The sequence below is a fragment of the Nerophis ophidion genome, linkage group LG13 (assembly GCF_033978795.1).
Source record: "Nerophis ophidion isolate RoL-2023_Sa linkage group LG13, RoL_Noph_v1.0, whole genome shotgun sequence".
Classification (NCBI taxonomy): domain Eukaryota; kingdom Metazoa; phylum Chordata; class Actinopteri; order Syngnathiformes; family Syngnathidae; genus Nerophis; species Nerophis ophidion.
The window spans coordinates 13,655,460-13,674,552 of record NC_084623.1 but is presented as its reverse complement, the minus strand read 5'-3'; the positions used below and the strand labels follow the sequence as shown (position 1 = coordinate 13,674,552).

The 19,093-nt window shown below is 38.8% G+C and overlaps 1 protein-coding gene across 2 annotated transcripts in view; it reads left to right on the top strand.

Annotated features, from left to right (window-relative positions):
* The window catches only part of tmeff2a (transmembrane protein with EGF-like and two follistatin-like domains 2a), a 392,560-nt gene that overhangs the window by 309,602 nt on the left and 63,865 nt on the right, over window positions 1–19,093 (top strand). For both annotated transcript variants that reach the window (XM_061918441.1, XM_061918442.1), the window contains exon 5: window positions 4,168–4,264. In XM_061918441.1, the coding sequence (XP_061774425.1) occupies window positions 4,168–4,264 (97 nt within the window). The remainder of the gene's footprint in view (window positions 1–4,167; window positions 4,265–19,093) is intronic.

The following is a 19,093-nucleotide window of genomic DNA, read 5'->3' as shown; positions in this document are numbered from 1 at the left end:
CCCCGCTGAATGCATGAAACAATGTAACAAGGTTTTCCAAAATTAATCAACTCAAGTTATGTAAAAAAAAAATGCCATATTTATTGTTGAAGTCACAAAGTGCATTGTTTTTTTTTTACATGCCTCAAAACAGCAGCAATTTGGAAAGTTGAGGTGGGCGGGGTTGGGGGGGCAGGGTAGGAGGTATATTGCAGCGTCCCGGAAGAGTTAGTGCTGCAAGGGGTTCTGGGTATTTCTTCTGTTTGGTTACGGTGCGGATGTTCTCCCGAAATGTGTTTGTCATTCCTGTTTTGTGTGGGTTCACAATGTGGCGCATATTTGTCCATCCATCCATCTTCTTCCGCTTATACGAGGTCGGATCACGGGGGCAGCAGCCTAAGCAGGAAAACACAGACTTCCCTCTCCACAGCCACTTCGTCTAGCTCTTCCCGGGGAATCCCAAGGCGTTCCCAGGCCAGCCGGGAGACATAGTCTTCCCAACGTGTCCTGGGTCTTCCCCGTGGCCTCCTACCGGTCGGACGTGCCCGAAATACCTCCCTAGGGAGGCGTTCGGGTGGCATCCTGACCAGATGCCCGAACCACCTCACCTCGCTCCTATCGATGTGGAGGATAAGCAGCTTTACTTTGAGCTCCTCCCGGATGGCAGAGCTTCTCACCCTATCTCTAAGGGAGAGCCCCGCCACCCGGCGGAGAAAATCAATTTCGGCCACTTGTACCCGTGATCTTATCCTTTCGGTCAAAACCCAAAGCTCATGACCATAGGTGAGGATGGGAACGTAGATCGACCGGTACATACAGAGCTTTGCCTTCCGGCTCAGCTCCCTCTTTACCACAACGGATCGATACATCGTCTGCATTACTGAAGACGCCGCACCGATCCGCCTGTCGATCTCACGATCCACTCTTTCCTCACTCATGTAAAAGACTGAGAGGTACTTGAACTCCTCCACTTGAGGCGGATATTTGTAACAGTGTTAAAGTTGTTTATAGGGCCACCCTCAGTGTGACCTGTATGGCTGTTAATCAAGTATTTTTGTATTCACTTGTGTGTGTGTGTGAAAAACCGTAGATATTATGTGACTGGGCCGGCACGCAAAGGCAGTGCCTTTAAGGCACGCCCCCAATATTGTTGTCTGGGTGGAAATCGGGAGAATGGTTGCCCCGGGAGATTTTTGTGAGGGGCACTGAAATTCGGGAGACTCCCGGGAAAATCGGGAGGGTTGGGAAGTATGACTGGGAGACGCAACTGCTCCGTACAGCGGCGTTTTAAAAAGTCATACATTTTACTTTTTGAAACCGATACCGATAATTTCCGATATTACATTTTAAAGCATTTATCGGCCGATAATATCGCCAGTCCGATATTATCAGACATCTCTACTTTTTATTAAGATCTATAGAGAAATGCAGAGTAATTAAGTACCGTACAAGGCGCACTTAGGACAGAGCGCCTTATAACCCGGCGCGCCTAATGTACGTATTCATTCTGGTCGTGCTTACCGACCTCGAAGCAATTTTTTTTTTTTTTTGGTGCATGGTGTAATGATATTTGTGACCAGGAGATGGCAGTCACACAAAAGAGATACGTGTAGACTGCAGGTTGACTGGCGCCTGTTTAATAAATGACACTAGCAAGTACATGTAAGCAAGCAACACCAAAGCGTTGATGTTTCATTGAGAATATAGAACATTACACACGTGGCTTGTGACTGGCATGGATTAAAATGCCTGATTTCGTAGCATTTTCAAAAAATGCAGAAAAATGTTACGTTTAAAGGTGTATTTGTTTCATGAACACTACATTTGCTTGTGAAATTATGATTTTGTAATTCGGGCCCGAAAAAGCACTGGATTTTGACAAATCCTACACAATGTTTTAATTTTGTATCTTAAATTATTTAAAAAATAAATATATTTCATAACCAAATTTCAAGGTGTTTAAATAAGCATGTAAAATCGCTAGTGCTAGTCAGTAGCATATATATGGCAAATCCAATGTCAATTAGCATCAAGCTAGAGCACTTTGGAAAAGTGGAGCATTTTTTTTCATGTTTGGGCGTTTTCTATCAAGCCTTCAATTACTGCCGGGTAAAACTCGCTTTGCAAAATAATTAGCGCATGCTTAGTATTACCGCCTGGTCAAACTCGTGACGTCACGAGTGACACTTCCCCGGTCATAATTTTCAAAATGGAGGAGGCTGATTTCAATACCGGTAATTTGAAATCGCATAAAGGGAAGAAAATTATGAGTTATTCAGTAGGATTTAAGGTCCAAGCTTACATTACACAAAATTTTTTACTGCATGCCTTTATTAAGTGCAGGAGTGAGAAGAGGTTTTAATTTAATTAGCGCATGCTTACTTTTACCGCATACCTTTGGTAAGCACAGGAGTGAGAAGAGGTTATGAATTAATTAGCGCCCCGGAAATACGGTACTTGTTTTGTTGGCATTGAGTGATTGTTTCCTCACCAAGTGTTTGATTCGGTGTTTAGTCTGCAATCGGATGTGCGGTTACGGCATTCGGTCGGTGCATATAAAAGTAGCAAAATTTGGCGCCCATCCCTACATATAAATGACAAAATAGATGCATGAACATTTAATATTATGTTGAACACACAATGAGAAGGGACCCCAGGATGCAGAGGAAGTAGGCAGAGCAACCTGTCAAAAGGTATATCCCCAGGATAATTGAAGTAAAATGTGCAATATGCAAACAAATGGCGAAGTTACAAAGGATAGGATGTAATGTACCAGGAGGAACAGGAAATGAAAATAACACTAAAGGTGATCAGGCTGGAGGCGAGTAACACAACTTAGCTGAAGTGGGCCGGCTTGATGACCCAGCAGGGGTCACCAACGCGGTGACCGCGGGCACCAAGTGGCCCGTAAGGACCAAATGAGTCGCCCGCTGGCCTGTTCTAAAAATAGCTCAAATAGCAGCACTTACCAGTGAGCTGGCTCTATTTTTTTTTTTTAATTTACTAGCAAGCTGGTCTCGCTTTACTCTACATTTTTAATTCCAAGAGAGACAAAACTCAAATAGAATTAGAAAATCCAAGAAAATATTTTAAAGACTTTGTCTTCACTTGTTTATATAAATCCATTTATTGTTTTACTTTGCTTCTTATAACTTTCAGAAAGACAATTTTTGAGAAAAAATACAACCTTAAAAATGATTTGAGGATTTTTAAACACATATACCTTTTTACCTTTTAAATTCCTTCCTCTTCTTTCCTGACAAGTTAAATCAATGTTCAAATATATATATATATTTTATTTTTTATTTTTTTTTATTTTTTTTTATTTTAAAGAATAATAAATACATTTTCATTTAATTCTTCATTATAGGTTCTGTTTTTTCGACAAAGAATATTTGTGAAATATTTCTTTAAACTTGTTATGATTAAAATTCCAAAAAATTATTCTGGCAAATCTAGAAAATGTGTAGAATCAAATTTAAATCAGAATTCAAAGTCTTTTGAATTTCTTTTAAAATTTTTGTTCTGGAAAATCTCGAAAAAATAATGATTTGTATTTGTTAGAAATATAGCTTGGTTCAATTTGTTATATATTCTAACAAAGTGCAGATTGGATTTTAACCTATTTAAAACATGTCATCAAAATTCTAAAATTAATCTTAATCAGGAAAAATTACTAATGATGTTCCATAAATTCTTTTTTTTTTTTTTTTTTTTTCAAAAAGAGTCAAATTAGCTAGTTTTTCTCTTAATTTTTTTCGGTTGAATTTTGACTTTAAAATAGTCGTAATAGAAAATAAACTATGTTTCAAAATTTTATTTTCATTTTTTTCATGTTTTCTCCTATTTTAAACGTTCAATTAAGTGTTTTTATAATCATTTAAAATCAAAATGTACGTACAACGGAATAACAGACAGAAATATAGATTTATTTATTAATGGTAAATTGAGCAAATTGGCTATTTCCGGCAATTCATTTAAGTGTGTATCAAACTGGTAGCCCTTCGCATTAATTAGTACCCAAGAAGTAGCTCTTGATTTCAAAAAGGTTGGTGACCCCTGCTGTACAGTATTTGTTTGTGTTTGGACTGCATTTTTCTCAAACATTTGTTCGACTGTTGAATCATTCAGGTTATGTGGGTACACTGAAAATTGTAACATATACTCTTATTTATGTCTTACTTTCAGGAGGAGAAGGTTCCGCTGAGGCAGGTCCAAAGGAAACATCCACATGTGACATTTGCCAGTTTGGGGCCGAGTGCGATGTGGACGCAGAGGACGTTTGGTAAGTTGATTTTTTTTTTTTTAATTAAAATTGCTCGGTTTCAAACACAATAGAAGAGACATCTGCAAAGGGTTTGGAAATGACAGAAAAAATATATATAAAATATATGATAATTAGGTTTTTGGGAAAAAATCGATTAGAATTTGATTCGCGATTCTCACATTCAGAATCGATTCTCATTTTTAAAAAATCGATTTTTTTTTTTTAAATCAATCCAACAAACCAATACACAGCAATACCACAACAATGCAATCCAATTCCAAAACCAAACCTGACCGAGCAACACTCAGAACTGCAATAAACAGAGCAATTGAGAGGAAACACAAACACGACACAGAACAAACCAAAAGTAGTGAAACAAAAATGAATATTATCAACAACAGTATCAATATTAGTTAACATTTCAGCATAGCAGTGATTAAAAAACCCTCATTGACATTATCATTAGACATTTATAGAAATAAAAAAAAAGAACAATAGTGTCACAGTGGCTTACACTTGCATCGCATCTCATAAGCTTGACAACACACTGTGTCCAATGTTTTCACAAATATAAAATAAGTCATATTTTTGGTTCGTTTAATAGTTCAAACACATTTACATTATTGCAATCAGTTGATAAAACATTGTCCGTTACAATTATAAAAGCGTTTTAAAAAAAATATTCTACTCTGCTAGCATGTCAGCAGACTGGGGTAGATCCTGCTGAAATCCTACGTACTGAATGAATAGAGAATCGTTTCGAATCAGAAAAATATCGTTTTTGAATCGAGAATCGCGTTGAATCGAAAAAAATCAATTTATAATCAAATCGCGACCCCAAGAATCGATATTGAATCGAATCGTGGGACACCCAAACATTCGCAACGCTAATGAATATTAAGTGCATTAAAGAATGTAATGAAGGCAAGGTTCTGTACTTTTTTGGTTCACTAATAGAACAAAATTAAAATGAATGTCCAACCATAGTTCATTCAAAAAATAAGTACATGAATACATGATTTTTAATACCTGGTATTTTCCGGAATAAAAGGTGGACTTAAAGTCAGTTGTTTTTCTCTAAACTCAACAGTGCGCCTTATAGCCCGGTGCGTCTAATATACGGAATAATTCTGGTTTTCTTACCGACTTTGAAGCAATTTTATTTGGTACATGGTGTGATGATAAGTGTGACCAGTAGATGGCAGTCAAATATAACAGATACGTGTCAACTGCAATATGATGGCAATATGACTCAAGTAAACAACACCCACATTTTATATGTTCCATTGAAAATATAGAACATTTCACACGGCGCTCAAGAATCTATCAACATGTTTTAGTACGACTTTGGTAAGCTATAAGAAACCGTGCCGCCTGATGGATTGTCGGCGCATTAAACATACGAGTAGTATTATTGTGTGTTTAAGGTAAGACATTTTCTGACGTTTTGTTTCACAATATTATGGAAATCAACTTTTCCCACTTTCTGGTACCTGCTGATCTGTATATGAGATCTGCATATATCATGAAAAATTGTGCCGCGTCCGCCCTTGTACTCCGTGACGCGCCGTAGTTATTAGAGAGTTCTGATCAAACGATTTTTCACGGGACACATTTGTTGTTGTTTCCGGATGAGGAGATGCTCCTTAGTTATTGATTTAAGTAAAGTATTAATGTCATTAAAACAGTTAGCTCATTCTTTTGACACTTCTTCAAATCCCGTCCTTGCATGCTACACCGTTACAACAAAGATTGGCCGAGTTCTTCGTATTTTTTTTTCATTTTGAAGAAGAAGAGTGAGTTGATAGATTAACATAAGTGCAAGCTCACACTTTTCACCCGTGAGTCTTTGCTGTTCTCCAGCATTCTGTTTTTGGTGTTTTATAGCTTGTCCAGTTTAGTTTTGTTTTGCATAGCATTCCCTATGCTTTAGTACCTTTACCTTTTGTTTTTGTCTACATTAAATACTTAATACCTGCTCATTGCCTCCTTGGCTTTCTGTATTTTTGGACGAATCCAACAATTGGTCATGTGACCATTGCGTCACACTGCTAGATATGAAGCTTATGTAGAGCTTATTGTAGCTTCACTGTGACTGCAATGGGAGACGATAAAAGACCGGTGTGTTTTTAATTCACGTTAATGAGGATACAATGTTATGCAGAGCTGTACTTGTAACAATTTTTGGACAAATTATACTGTTTATAGTCGTGATACAGAGTGAATGGGGCACAATTTATTGTCTTCTTCCTGGAGGGGCGTAACAGAAAATAATTGAGACGCACTGCCCTAAACAGATACAGTAGGAAAGAATTTCACATGGTCCCTTTTGTCGCAGTTTGCCTGAGACATGAAACGTGGAAACGTTGGGGCGTGCACTATCCACTTTAGCCGCCAGATGGCTGTAGAGTGTTGAATATAATAAAATGTTGCAATTCCAACTTTTGACCACAACGTTAGTTGCTATGTTTGAGGCATGCAAAAATGCGTGCAAGCTCACGCTAAAATGCATCAACCTAATAATTTAACCCTTTGGCATTATTTAGCATGATTATGCAATATGTCAACAACATTTATAAGTCAGAAAAAAATAAATTCATCATAGGTCCCCTTCAATGAAGAATTGTCCGGTTCCACAATTTCTGTTTGTGGACCAGGATTAGCTATAAAATTTAGTTGCTTCCTGTTTTTAGCACCACTGATTGGCCGAGTTCTTCGTATTTTTTTTTTTTCATTTTGAATAATGATTGGGTTGAAAGATTAACATAAGTGTAAGATCACACTTTTCACCCGTCAGTCTTTGCTGTTCTCCAGCATTCCATTTTTGTTGTTTTATTGCCTTTAGTTTTGTTTGCATAGCATTCCCTATACTTTAGTGCCTTTGCCTTTTATTTTTGTCTACATTAAATCATTTTTACCTGCTCACTGCTTCCTTTTTGTATTTTGGGACGACACCAACGATTGCCGTTGTGTGACCATTGCGTCAAAGTGCTAGATATGAACGTTATGTAGCGCTTAGCTTCACTGTGACTACAATGGGAGACGATGAATGACCGCTGTGATTTTAATTCACGTTAATAAGGATACAATGTTAAGCAGAGGTGTACTCGTAACAATTTTATAGACAAATTATAAACAAAATTCAATGAAGGATTGTTTATGAGATTTAATTGCTTCCTGTGTTTAGCACCACTGATTGGCCGAGTTCTCAGTTAGAAGAATGATTGAGTTGAAAGACTAACATAAGTGCAACTGCAAAACTCAAGGTTACAAACTCATTAACAATAAAAAAAAAATTGTCATTAACAGTCAGTGACCTACAAAATGAAAGCGTCACTTCCATCTTGCGATCTAATGATATTCCCTTTTCTTATGGTAATTGTAGCATCTACGAACACTCCCAGCTCGGATTAGAAATGTTCATTTTTCAGCACACACGGAACATCCGCCGAGGTTTGGTGCACGGCTGACCATTTCATTTAACCTCAATTACTATTGTGGGGCGCCGAGAGAAAGCAGAGTTTCACTTATTTGAGAAATCCAATTACCGTCCTTACAGGACTTGCCAATGTCAGACCGAAATGAATTTGGCTCACACAAAGAAAAGTAGCTCATATGTTTTCACAGATCCTTGCAGATGAGATGGGTGCCATTTATCAGCTCCACCACACAAATTAGCCAAGGGACAGCACTAACGGTCTTGGGGGCTTAACATGTGCATCCCGAGCTTACTGAGCTGTTATTATTATGTTTTTATTTATTTATTTCAAACGTGTGCATAGTCGGATTCCCAGATTTTCTTTGCAACATGTCTGAAAAGTAGGAAGAAGCAGATATCATGTATTACTACTTCATAGGAATGTGTGCTCAGTTTTGTCGCACAACCAAATTAAGTAAATGCATTGTTAAATACCCAATAGAGTTGTTGTGGTTCACATAATGGGATGAATAATATTTTCTCATTTCCGATAAGGTTCGATATGTTTATCAGGATTCTTTGTAGACACATTGAGTTTGAACAGTTTTTTAAACTGGGTAATTTCTGTTTGGTTGCTAAAGGGGAGGTGACGGCAAACAGACACCAGAGGCAAGGAATGATCAATAATTGATTATATATATAGTCAATATATATATATATATATATATATATATATATGGCTTCACGGTGGCAGAGGGGTTAGTGCGTCTGCCTCACAATACGAAGTTCCTGCAGTCCTGGGTTCAAATCCAGGCTCGGGATCTTTCTGTGTGGAGTTTGCATGTTCTCCCCGTGAATGCGTGGGCTCCCTCCGGGTACTCCGGATTCCTCCCACTTCCAAAGACATGCACCTGGGGATAGGTTGATTGGCAACAGTAAATATGCCCTAGTGTGTGAATGTGAGTGTACCCTGCCTTCCGCCCGATTGTAGCTGAGATAGGCGCCAGCGCCCCCCGCGACCCCGAAAGGGAATAAGCGGTAGAAAATTGATGGATGGGCATTTCCGATAAGGTTCGATATGTTTATCAGGATTCTTTGTAGACACATTGAGTTTGAACAGTTTTTTAAACTGGGTAATTTCTGTTTGGTTGCTAAAGGGGAGGTGACGGCAAACAGTCACCAGAGGTAAGGAATGATCAATAATTGTTATATATATAGTCAATATATATATAATAAAAATAATAAACAATACGAACAAATAAACGAAGAAAATGAGTGTGACAATGTGTATGGTTTCAGACTATGTGTAGAATTTAACTGAAGTGTGTGTTACCAAAGTGTTGAACAAAATATGAGGAAGTCCAGGGGGCAGGCAGATGATCAGGGCTGAGAGAGAGGCATCAGAATCCAGGGGCGATCGAGGAGTCGAGGAAGGAAGGAGGCAGTCAGAGTAAGACAGAGATCAGGGGAAAAGTGAGACGCACAGCTTACTTTACAGGCGACGGAGGGGACTGCGGGGACACGGGAGAAGACAAGGGACAAGTCAAGCCACGGAGAGAAAACAAGAATAGAGCATAACGCAGTCTCTTACCACCATGAATACTAAGTTCCCGCCCGATCCTTGGGTCCACTGGTCTTTTATCCAGCTCGCTCTCATCAATACCAGGTGTGCAGATTGGCAATTGAGTGCAGGCTGGTCTCTGCGTAGGCGTGCTGCGCTCAGCGTGTCCGGGCGCGCTGTCAGCGGATCCTTCGGGTGCTCCCGCAGAGGAGGGAGACGCAGACTGCGCGTGCGCCGTAACAATTTCAGAACTTTGTTTGATTTATTTGCTTAATCCATTCTATAACGTAATTTCCAGACCATATTTTCGATCTTTTTCATATATAAGGCGCACCCGATTGTAGGGCGCATTAAAGGAGTCATATTATTACAATTTTTTTCTAAATGTAAAAACTTCCTTGTGGTCTACATAACATGTAATGGTGTTTTTTTGGTCAACATGTTGCATAGATTATGTTTTACAGATCATCTTCAAGCCGCTTCATGGCGTTTTACTAATCAGCATGTATTCTACATATTCATTAGGATAGACACGCTCTCTAATTTGTTAATTTAAGAGAAGCAATCCGGTATGCATGTACAATTAATTGATTAACGTGGATCCCGCCTTAAACAAGTTGAAAAACTTTTTCGGGAGTTACCATTTAGTGGTAAATTGTACGAAATGTGTACTGTGCTGTGCACTCTACTAATACAACTCTAAATCAATCAATCAATCAAGCAATGCAGGAGCTTAATTAATCAGCTTTTTGTGATAAATATACACGCAAACCTTCAGTAGATCAGGCCCTACAGTATAAACACTTTCTAATATTCAACCAAAGCAAAGACGGGCACATTTAACCTAATGGCAAAGACTACTTCCTGGCTGAGGCATCACACCGTAGTCTATACACTACTGCCATCTGACGTCTCGGAATTGCAACTGCATGCTGAGTCTACTGAGCATTTATACCGTATTATCCGGACCATAGGGTGCACCGGATTATAAAGTGCACTGGATTATAGGGCGCATTAAAGGTGTCATATTTTAAAAAAATGTTTAATTGGAAACACTTCCTTGTGGTCTACATTAGTGGTCCCCAACCCCCTGCTCGATTAAATACCGGGCCGCAGAAGAATGTTTTATTGATTTGTATTATTTTTGTATTTATTTTTTTTTCATAGTTTTTTTATTAAATTTTTTTATTTTTTATTAAATCAACATAAAAAACACAAGATACACTTACATTTAGTGCGCCAACCCGAAAAACCTCCTTTTCATGACAAAGAAGAAAAAATAAAGAATCCACCCCCCCAAACCCCCACCTCCGCCGGGCCGCGGATGAAATTATCAGGCGTTGACCGGTCCGCAGCTACAAAAAGGTTGGGGACCGCTGGTCTACATAACATGTAATGGTGGTTCTTTGGTCAAAATGTTGCATAAATTATGTTTTACAGATCATCTTCAAGCCGGTTTCTGACAGTCGCTCCCTGGTGCGGCGTTTTGTGAGCTGTCTTATTTACGTGACTCACCTTCGGTAGCGTCATCTTTGTTGTAGCAGTGTAGCGTGCAAGGACGGTAGTGGAAGAAATGTCAAAAGATCGCACTAACTGTTTTAATGGCATTCAGACTTTAATTCAATCAATAACGGAGCAGCATCTCCTCATCCGTAGCAAGCCGTAAATATGTCACGTGACAAACTGTTCAACCGGAACTCTCTAATACTTAAAGTTTCTTGGGTGAATAATACCAACTGATTACACTGGTATGTTTTAGTGCTTTCATGGCGAGTAAGAACTTTATGCTACTATATATTAAAAATGGCAACAGCGGAGGATGAATGTCCCATAACAAGTACATAGAGAAAAAAAAGAAGTTTATCAACACCGGGGTTGACACGGACTACAAGGGCGGACGCATGCAATTTTTCAGGATTTATGCAGATCCCAAATACAGATCAGCAGGTACCAGAAGGTAACAAAAGTTGCTTGTAGATGATATTGCGAAACAAAATGCCAGATAATGTCTTACCTTGTACACACACCATAATAATACTCGTACGTTTAATGCACCAACAATCCATCAAGCGGTGCGGCTTCATAACTTACCAAAGTCGTACTAAAACATTTTGATCGATTTTTGAGCTCCGTGTGTAATGTTCTATATTTTCAATGGAACATATAAAATGTTGGTGTTGTTTACTTGAGTCATATTGCCATCATACCTAAAATGGTAAAATAGGTTGTTCTTGTATGGCGCTTTTTCTACCTTCAATGTACTCAAAGCGCTTTGACACTATTTCCACATTCATCCATTTACATACTGATGGCAGGAGCTGCCATCCAGGGTGCTAATCAAGACCCAATCAGGAGCAAGGGTGAAGTGTCTTGCTCAAGGACACAACCGACGTGACAAGGTTGGTAAAAGGTGGGGATCAAGCCAGGAACCCTCAGGTTGCTGGCACGCCCACTCTCCCAACCTCGCGACGTCGTCTCTCTCCTCTTACAATGTATATCTTATGTTTGACTGCCATCTACCGGTCACAGTTATCATTACACCATGTACCAAATAAAATAGCTTCGAGGTCGGTAAGCAAAACCAGAATTATTCCGTAATTTTGGTGTACATAAGGCGAGTTTTGAGGGGGAAAAAAATCACAATATTGCATCTGTAATTAAAATACGGCACGAGAATCCAAAATGAAATGCTGCTAGTGTTCTCCATTTTCTCCAAATCCCCAAGGTGCTGTGACAAGAATGCGTCTGGTTAATATCGAGAGGGATAATTGCCACCCATGAGCCAGTAATTTTCATCAGAAGGCATCCAGCCGCCGGTGTGGATAAAGAATCATCTTGATTAAAACGACGGGTCTTCCAATCAGACAGCAGCTGATTTCAATCAAACAAGCCGCCAGTTAATCAATCAAGTGGAGAGCAATAAATGTAATCGCAAACCAGGCAAAGCTGCACCAACAGCTTTATGTATTATTCTTTTTTTTTTTTCTTTTTTAACCCAATCTGTTACAACAATTAACGGTCGCAAATGGGCCGTGCCGCATGCCCGCGTGACAAAATACACGTGTAATCCAACTCTCTGTGAACGCAACTATGCGATCATTAGTCAGGTGCACGGAGACCTGAGATATACAGAAATGATGAATTAAACAATACTGACATGAATCAAACAAAAATGTATCTTCAGATAATCCTAATCCAGGCCTTGTCAAATAGTGGGGACCCCGGGAAACATGCTTCTTTTTGTCGTACTTGTCATGATCTGTCACATCAGGTCAAGTCGGTTATTTCTTGGAGTGTGTTGCCGTTTTTCTATGTTTAGTGCAGTGCTTCTTAAAGGGGAACATTATCACCAGACCTATGTAAGCGTCAATATATACCTTGATGGTGCAGAAAAAAGACCATCTATTTTTCTTACCGATTTACGAACTCCAAATGGGTGAATTTTGGCGAATTAAACGCCTTTCTGTTTATCGCTCTGGAGGCGATGACGTCAGAATGTGACGTCGCCGAGGTAACACACCCACCATTTTCATTTTCAACACATTACAAACACCGGGTCTCAGCTCTGTTATTTTCCGTTTGTTCAACTATTTTTTGGAACCTTGGAGACATCATGCCTGGTTGGTGTGTTGTCGGAGGGTGTAACAACACTAACAGGGAGGGATTCAAGTTGCACCACTGGCCCGAAGATGCGAAAGTGGCAAGAAATCTGCCGCCAGACCCCCATTGAATGTGCCGAAGTGTCTCCACATTTGACCGGCGATGCTAAGGCAGACATGGCACAGAGATGTATGGATAACCTGCAAATGCATTTGCAACGATAGTCAACGAAATCACAAAGGTGAGTTTTGTTGATGTTGACTGCCAGCTAATCGATGCTAACATGCTACGCTAATCGATGCTAACATGCTATTTACCGGCGGTGCTAAAGCAGACATGGTACAGAGATGTGTGGATAACCTGTAGATGCATTTGCAACTATATTACGTTTCCTTCCACCCACATTTAATGCGAAAAAAACACTTACCAATCGACGGATTTAAGTTGCTCCCGTGTCAAAAGATGTAAAAGTCCTGATCGTCTGGTCCGCACATTTTACCGGCGATGCTAACGCATCTATTCGGCCATGCTATGACTATGAATTCGCTCAATAACTTCAGTTTCTTCTTCAATACTTTCATACTCCAACCATCTGTTTCAATACATAATCTGTTGAATCGCTTAAGTCGCTGAAATCCGAGTTTGAATCCGAGCTAATGTCACTATATCTTTCTGTGGTATTCCCATTGTTTGTTTACATTGGCAGCACTGTATGACGTCACAGGGAAATGGCCAGTGTCTTCGAAGATAGCGAAAATAAGACACTTTAAAGCTTTATTTAGGGATATTCCAAGACCGGTGAAATTTTGAAAAAAAAATCCAAAAATACAGCAAGCCACTGGGAACTGATTTTGATTGTTTTTAACCCTTTTGAAATTGTGATAATGTTCCCCTTTAACCTGGGTTCGATCGAACCCTAGAAGTTCGGTGAGTTGGGCTCAGGGGTTCGGCGGAAGTTAAGACACACCCGACTCATCGTGTAAATAAAAACTTCTCCCTATCGGCGTATTACGGATACGGCAACAGCAGAAGTAATTTGTTGTGAGTTTATGTACTTTGTTGGTTTTGTTCTTTGAACAAAGTGATGTTCGTGCACGGTTCGTTTTGTGCCCCAGTAAAAAAACATGGTAACACTTTAGTATGGGGAACATATTCACTATTAATTAGTTGCTTATTAACGTGCAAATTAGTAACATATTGACTCTTAACTAGTCATTATTAAGTACGTATTATAACCCTAACTCTCTAACCCTGGCCCTAACCTTAACCAAATAACTCTAAATTCTTTGTTACTTAGAATTAGGGCTGCAACAACTAATCGATTAAAATCGATTATAAAGATAGTAGGCGATTAATTTAGTCATCAATTCGTTGGATCTATGCTATGCGCATGCGCAGAGGCTACTTTTTGTATTTATTTAAAAAAATATAAATATAAATGTTTTTTTTTAATAAACCTTTATTTATAAACTTCAACTTTACAAACATCTGATAAACAATAATCAAAATAAGTATGGTGCCAGTATTTTTGCCAGTATACTGTTTTTTAATAAAATACTGGAAAGGATAGAAATGTAGTTTGTTTCTTTTATCCGATTATGAATCGATTAATCGAAGTAATAATCGACAGATTAATCGATTATCAAATTAGTTGTTAGTTGCAGCCCTACTTAGAATATGTTCCCCTGGTGTCCAAAAAACTCTAAATTAAGTCTTTGTTACTTAGTGGCCTAGTGGTTAGAGCAGGGGTCGGGAACCTTTTTGGTTGAGAGAGCCATGAAAGCCAAATATTTCAAAATGTATTTCCGTGAGAATAGGCGGTAGAAATGGATGGATGGATTTCCGTGAGAGCCGTATAATATTTTTTAAACACTGAATACAACTAAATGTGTGCATTTTCTAAGTAAGACCTGTCATTTATTTGTGATCATGTTCTGTTTATTTATGTTCTGTTTTGTTTTTGACCCCATTAGTTCCTGTTTTTGCGCACCCTGGTTTGTTTTTGTTTCCATGACTACCAATCAGTTCACCTATTTTCACGACTCACACACCTGATTCGCTTGAACTCATGTACCTATTGTCAATCACCATTTAAGTCTGCAGTTGCCAGGCAGTCAGCCTGGCGACATCACCTTCTACTCAGCCTCTATCACCTCCTACACACCTATGTTATCCATGCCGATGATCCATGCTCTTTCTCGGTCCAAGTAAGTTTTTCATGCCATAGTTTGTAAGTTTTATTTTATGTTCATAGTTCTCCCATTGTGCGAATTTTAGTTTTCATAGCCAAGTTTTTAACCTCCACTGAGAGCGCCTTTTGTTTATACCTTTGTTTTTGTAATATTTTTGAGTTAAGATTAAAGATGTCATTACCTTCACGCCATGTCCGTTCCAATCGCTTTGCACCACGGGAAAACAAACCACACCATAGTCCAGGTCTTGACAAGACCAACATTTTTAGAGTATAATCAGTCTTTTATTCTTTTTAATAACATTGTTATTTTAAATTTAGCCAATAATAAATGTTATACTTCTTACCATTAATGCGACATCTTGGACAGGTGCGATTGAAAACGGATGGTTGGATTAAAATGCATGAGAATGTTTTATAATTTGAACGTTATTTTTAACACTGTGATTACCATTGTAATTATTAATTACTTATCGTTTTAAGCAATGTCAGCTAAGATTTATCTGAGAGCCAGATGTAGTCATCAAAAGAGCTACATCTGGCTCTAGAGCCATAGGTTCCCTACCCCTGGGTTAGAGTGTCCGCCCTGAGTTCGTTAGGTTGTGAGTTCAAATCCCGGCCTAGTCATACCAAAGACTATAAAAATGGGACCTATTACCTCCCTGCTTGGCACTCAGCATTAAGGGTTGGAATTGGGGGTTAAATCACCATAAATGATTCCCGGGCGCGGCACCGCTGCTGCTCACTGCTCCCCTCACCTCCCAGGGGGTGATCAAGGGTGATGGGTCAAATGCAGAGAATAATTTCGCCACTTCTAGTATGTGTGTGACAATCATTGGTACTTTAACTTTAACTTTTTGACTACTTAGAATATGTTCCCCATACTAAAGTGTTACCAAAAACATATACCGTATTTTTCGGACTATAAGTCGCTCCGGAGTACAAGTCACACCCACGGCCAATCTATGAAAAAAACCTCGACTTATAGTCCGAAAAATACGGTAACTCTGTCTTGAATTTGAAAAAAACATTTAAATTGTATTTTTCACTAAAGAAGGGTTTCTGTACCTCTAACAAGGTTAAGAAGCACTGGTTTAGTGTCTTATTTCCGGGTTACCGCTCTTATTTTGGTTTCACTTCCTGTTTTGTTCTTCCCTGCTGCACCTCTTACGCCTGACTTTGAGCGCTGTTGCCCGCACCTGTTTTGTGCTATCAATAAAGACTATTTAAATTGGGTCTCGGCCATGCAGTAGATGTATATACTATATATCGACGCTTTTCACTCGTGAGTCTTTGCTGTTCTCCAGCATTCCGTTTTTGTTGTTTTATAGCAGGGGTCGGCAACCCAAAATGTTTAAAGAGACATATTGAACCAAAAATAAAAAAAATAAAAATCTTTCTGGAGCCGCAAAAAATTAAACAACAAGACAACAAGGGTCTATCTTAGGTCCTACTATCAAAATTACCGTGTGTCGCAGGCTGACGCAAATTTAATATTTGTTCTACACATTTTTACAACATTGGAAAACATTAGTAAACTGGAGGTTTCTCAGAGGGTGAGATAACTCCTGGAAATTACTGGTTTAGAATGGCCAAAAGTACAGATGTGTGTGTCCAAGTTCAAGGAAATGGCAGGCGGTTTTCTTCTAATAAATCAAATACACAGAAGACATAAATAAAGGAAATTAAGTGGGCTCAACGAGGCATAATGATGCAATATGTACATACAGCTAGCCTAAATAGCATGTTAGCAACTATTAGCGTACAGTCGTGCGCTGACAAAATATGCCTGAGTAGCACTCCAACAAGTCAATAACATCCAGAAAGTTCACCTCTGTGCATTCACGCACAGCATAAAAGGTGTGGTGAACAAAATGAGACAAAGAAGGCGTGGCATAACACACGTCTTTCTTTGGCAGCGTCGGAGAAAGTTGTACATGTGAACAAAACTACGGTCCTTGCCAAATATTATAATGGGTGAAACATAAACATAAACATATTAATAAGTGGGCTTTCTAAAAATTAGGGAAGTTTATGTCATGTGTGTCCTTCTACAGAAACCTATTAAAACAAAAAAATACAACATTTTCCCACATCTTTTTCCATTTTTATACATTTTTGAAAAAGCTCCAGTTATCCAGTAGGGCAGAACTAAAGCGTCGTTTTATAGACTGTCCAGTTAAGTTTCGTTTCGACTTTGGTAAGCTCTGAAGCCGCACCCCTTGATGGATTGCACTGTGCTTCAACATACGAATATTATAATGGTGTGTGTCTAAAGTAAGACATATTATCTAGCGTTTTGTTTCGCAATATAAAACTTGTCTTACCTTCTGGTACCTGCTGATCTGTGTTTGGGATCTGCATAAGTCCGCCTTTATAGTCTGTGGTGACGCCGTAGTCGATAAGCTTCTTCTTGTTATGGGACATTCATCCTCTGCTGTTGCCATTTCTAATGTAAAGTAGTGTCAAGTTCTTACTTATATCTGTCAATAAACTCGCCATGAAAGTGCTAAAACATACAGGTGTAGTGGGTTTACATTATTCACCCAAGGAACTTTAGTTATTAGAGAGTTCTGATCGAAGGTTTTTTCACAGGACACATTTCCGGGGTTGTTATTGCGCTAGTGAGCCACGGATGGGGAGATGCTGCTCGGTTATTGATTGAAGTAAAGTCTGAACGTCATTAAAACAGTTAGTGCCATCTTTTGACACTTCTTCCACTCCCGTCCTTGCACGCTACACCGCTAAAACTAAGATGACGGGGAGAATATATGCTGCCGAAGGTGAGCCACGTAAATAAGACCGCCCACAAAACGGCGCATCCGGAAGCGACTGTCCGAAAGCGGCTTGAAGATGATCTGTAAAACATCATCTATGCAACATTTTGACCAAAGAACCACCATGTTTTACCTCCACCTGTCACTATATCAATTATGTCATCACAGAAAAGGGCTGTTTATCACGGTATAAAGTAAATTGGGAGCTAACAAACTAAAAACCCTTAACGCGGTAAACATATAAGCTAAACACTTAACATAGACTATGGTTGGGAACAAACAAGACTTACTGTGGCATGAAAACGAGCAGCATGAACTATGGCATGAAACGATCAATACAGAGCAGCGAGAACTATGGTGTTGTGTAAAAACCAGCAATGTCGTCAGGACGACTAACTGGCAAAACAGGCTTAAATAATAGTCTCTGATTAGAGCAGGTGCGTGATCCGAACACATGAGGCAGGTGAAACTAATGGGTCGTCATGGTAACTAAACAAGGGAGCGTAAACAGGAACTAAAAGAGTCCAGAAAATAACAAACAACATGATCCAGACCACAGATCATGACAGAAAGTATGTCTTTACATGAACAGGAAGATGCACTTTTTAATCAAGATGCAAGAAACTAACTAAACTATTTTATGGAATTATAAACGAGCATCATACTAGAAATGCAAACGATGCATGTGTTGGGAAATGGATGATGGATTTAAACATTTTAGATGAAAGAGACATATCAGGGAATGATATTTGGAAAAATGCCATTGAGCCCTTTAGAAGCATTGAAGATAAGCGGAGTCAATTTAAGATCTTGAATTGATTGTATTTTACATCTTCTCGGCTGTTTAGAATTGGTGCAGTGGATAGGAAATTATGTATGAAATGTCGGGCAGCTGAGGGATTTCTTGTTCATTCATTGTGGGAATGTCAGAGAATAAAAGAGGTATGGTCGAAAACAACTAAAGAGGCAATCAAATTACTAAATATAGACATCCTTGTGTTATTGGTGATATGCATCAATTTAATCATCAAAGAGTAAAAATGCATTTCTTTCAATATGCATCATAACAAAAAGGGTAATATTAAAAAAATGGATAGATGTTGATAGTCCAACTCATACTGACTGGGGTTAGGGTTATGGAAATATAAATAGAAAAAAAACTGCATTTATTTTGGATAATAATGAGTCATACATTGGAATATGGGATCCATTATTTAAATTTGTTTTAACTATTAAATGAACCAAAAATATGACTTATTTTTTCTTTCTGGAAAGTATTCTACACAATGTGTTGTCAAAT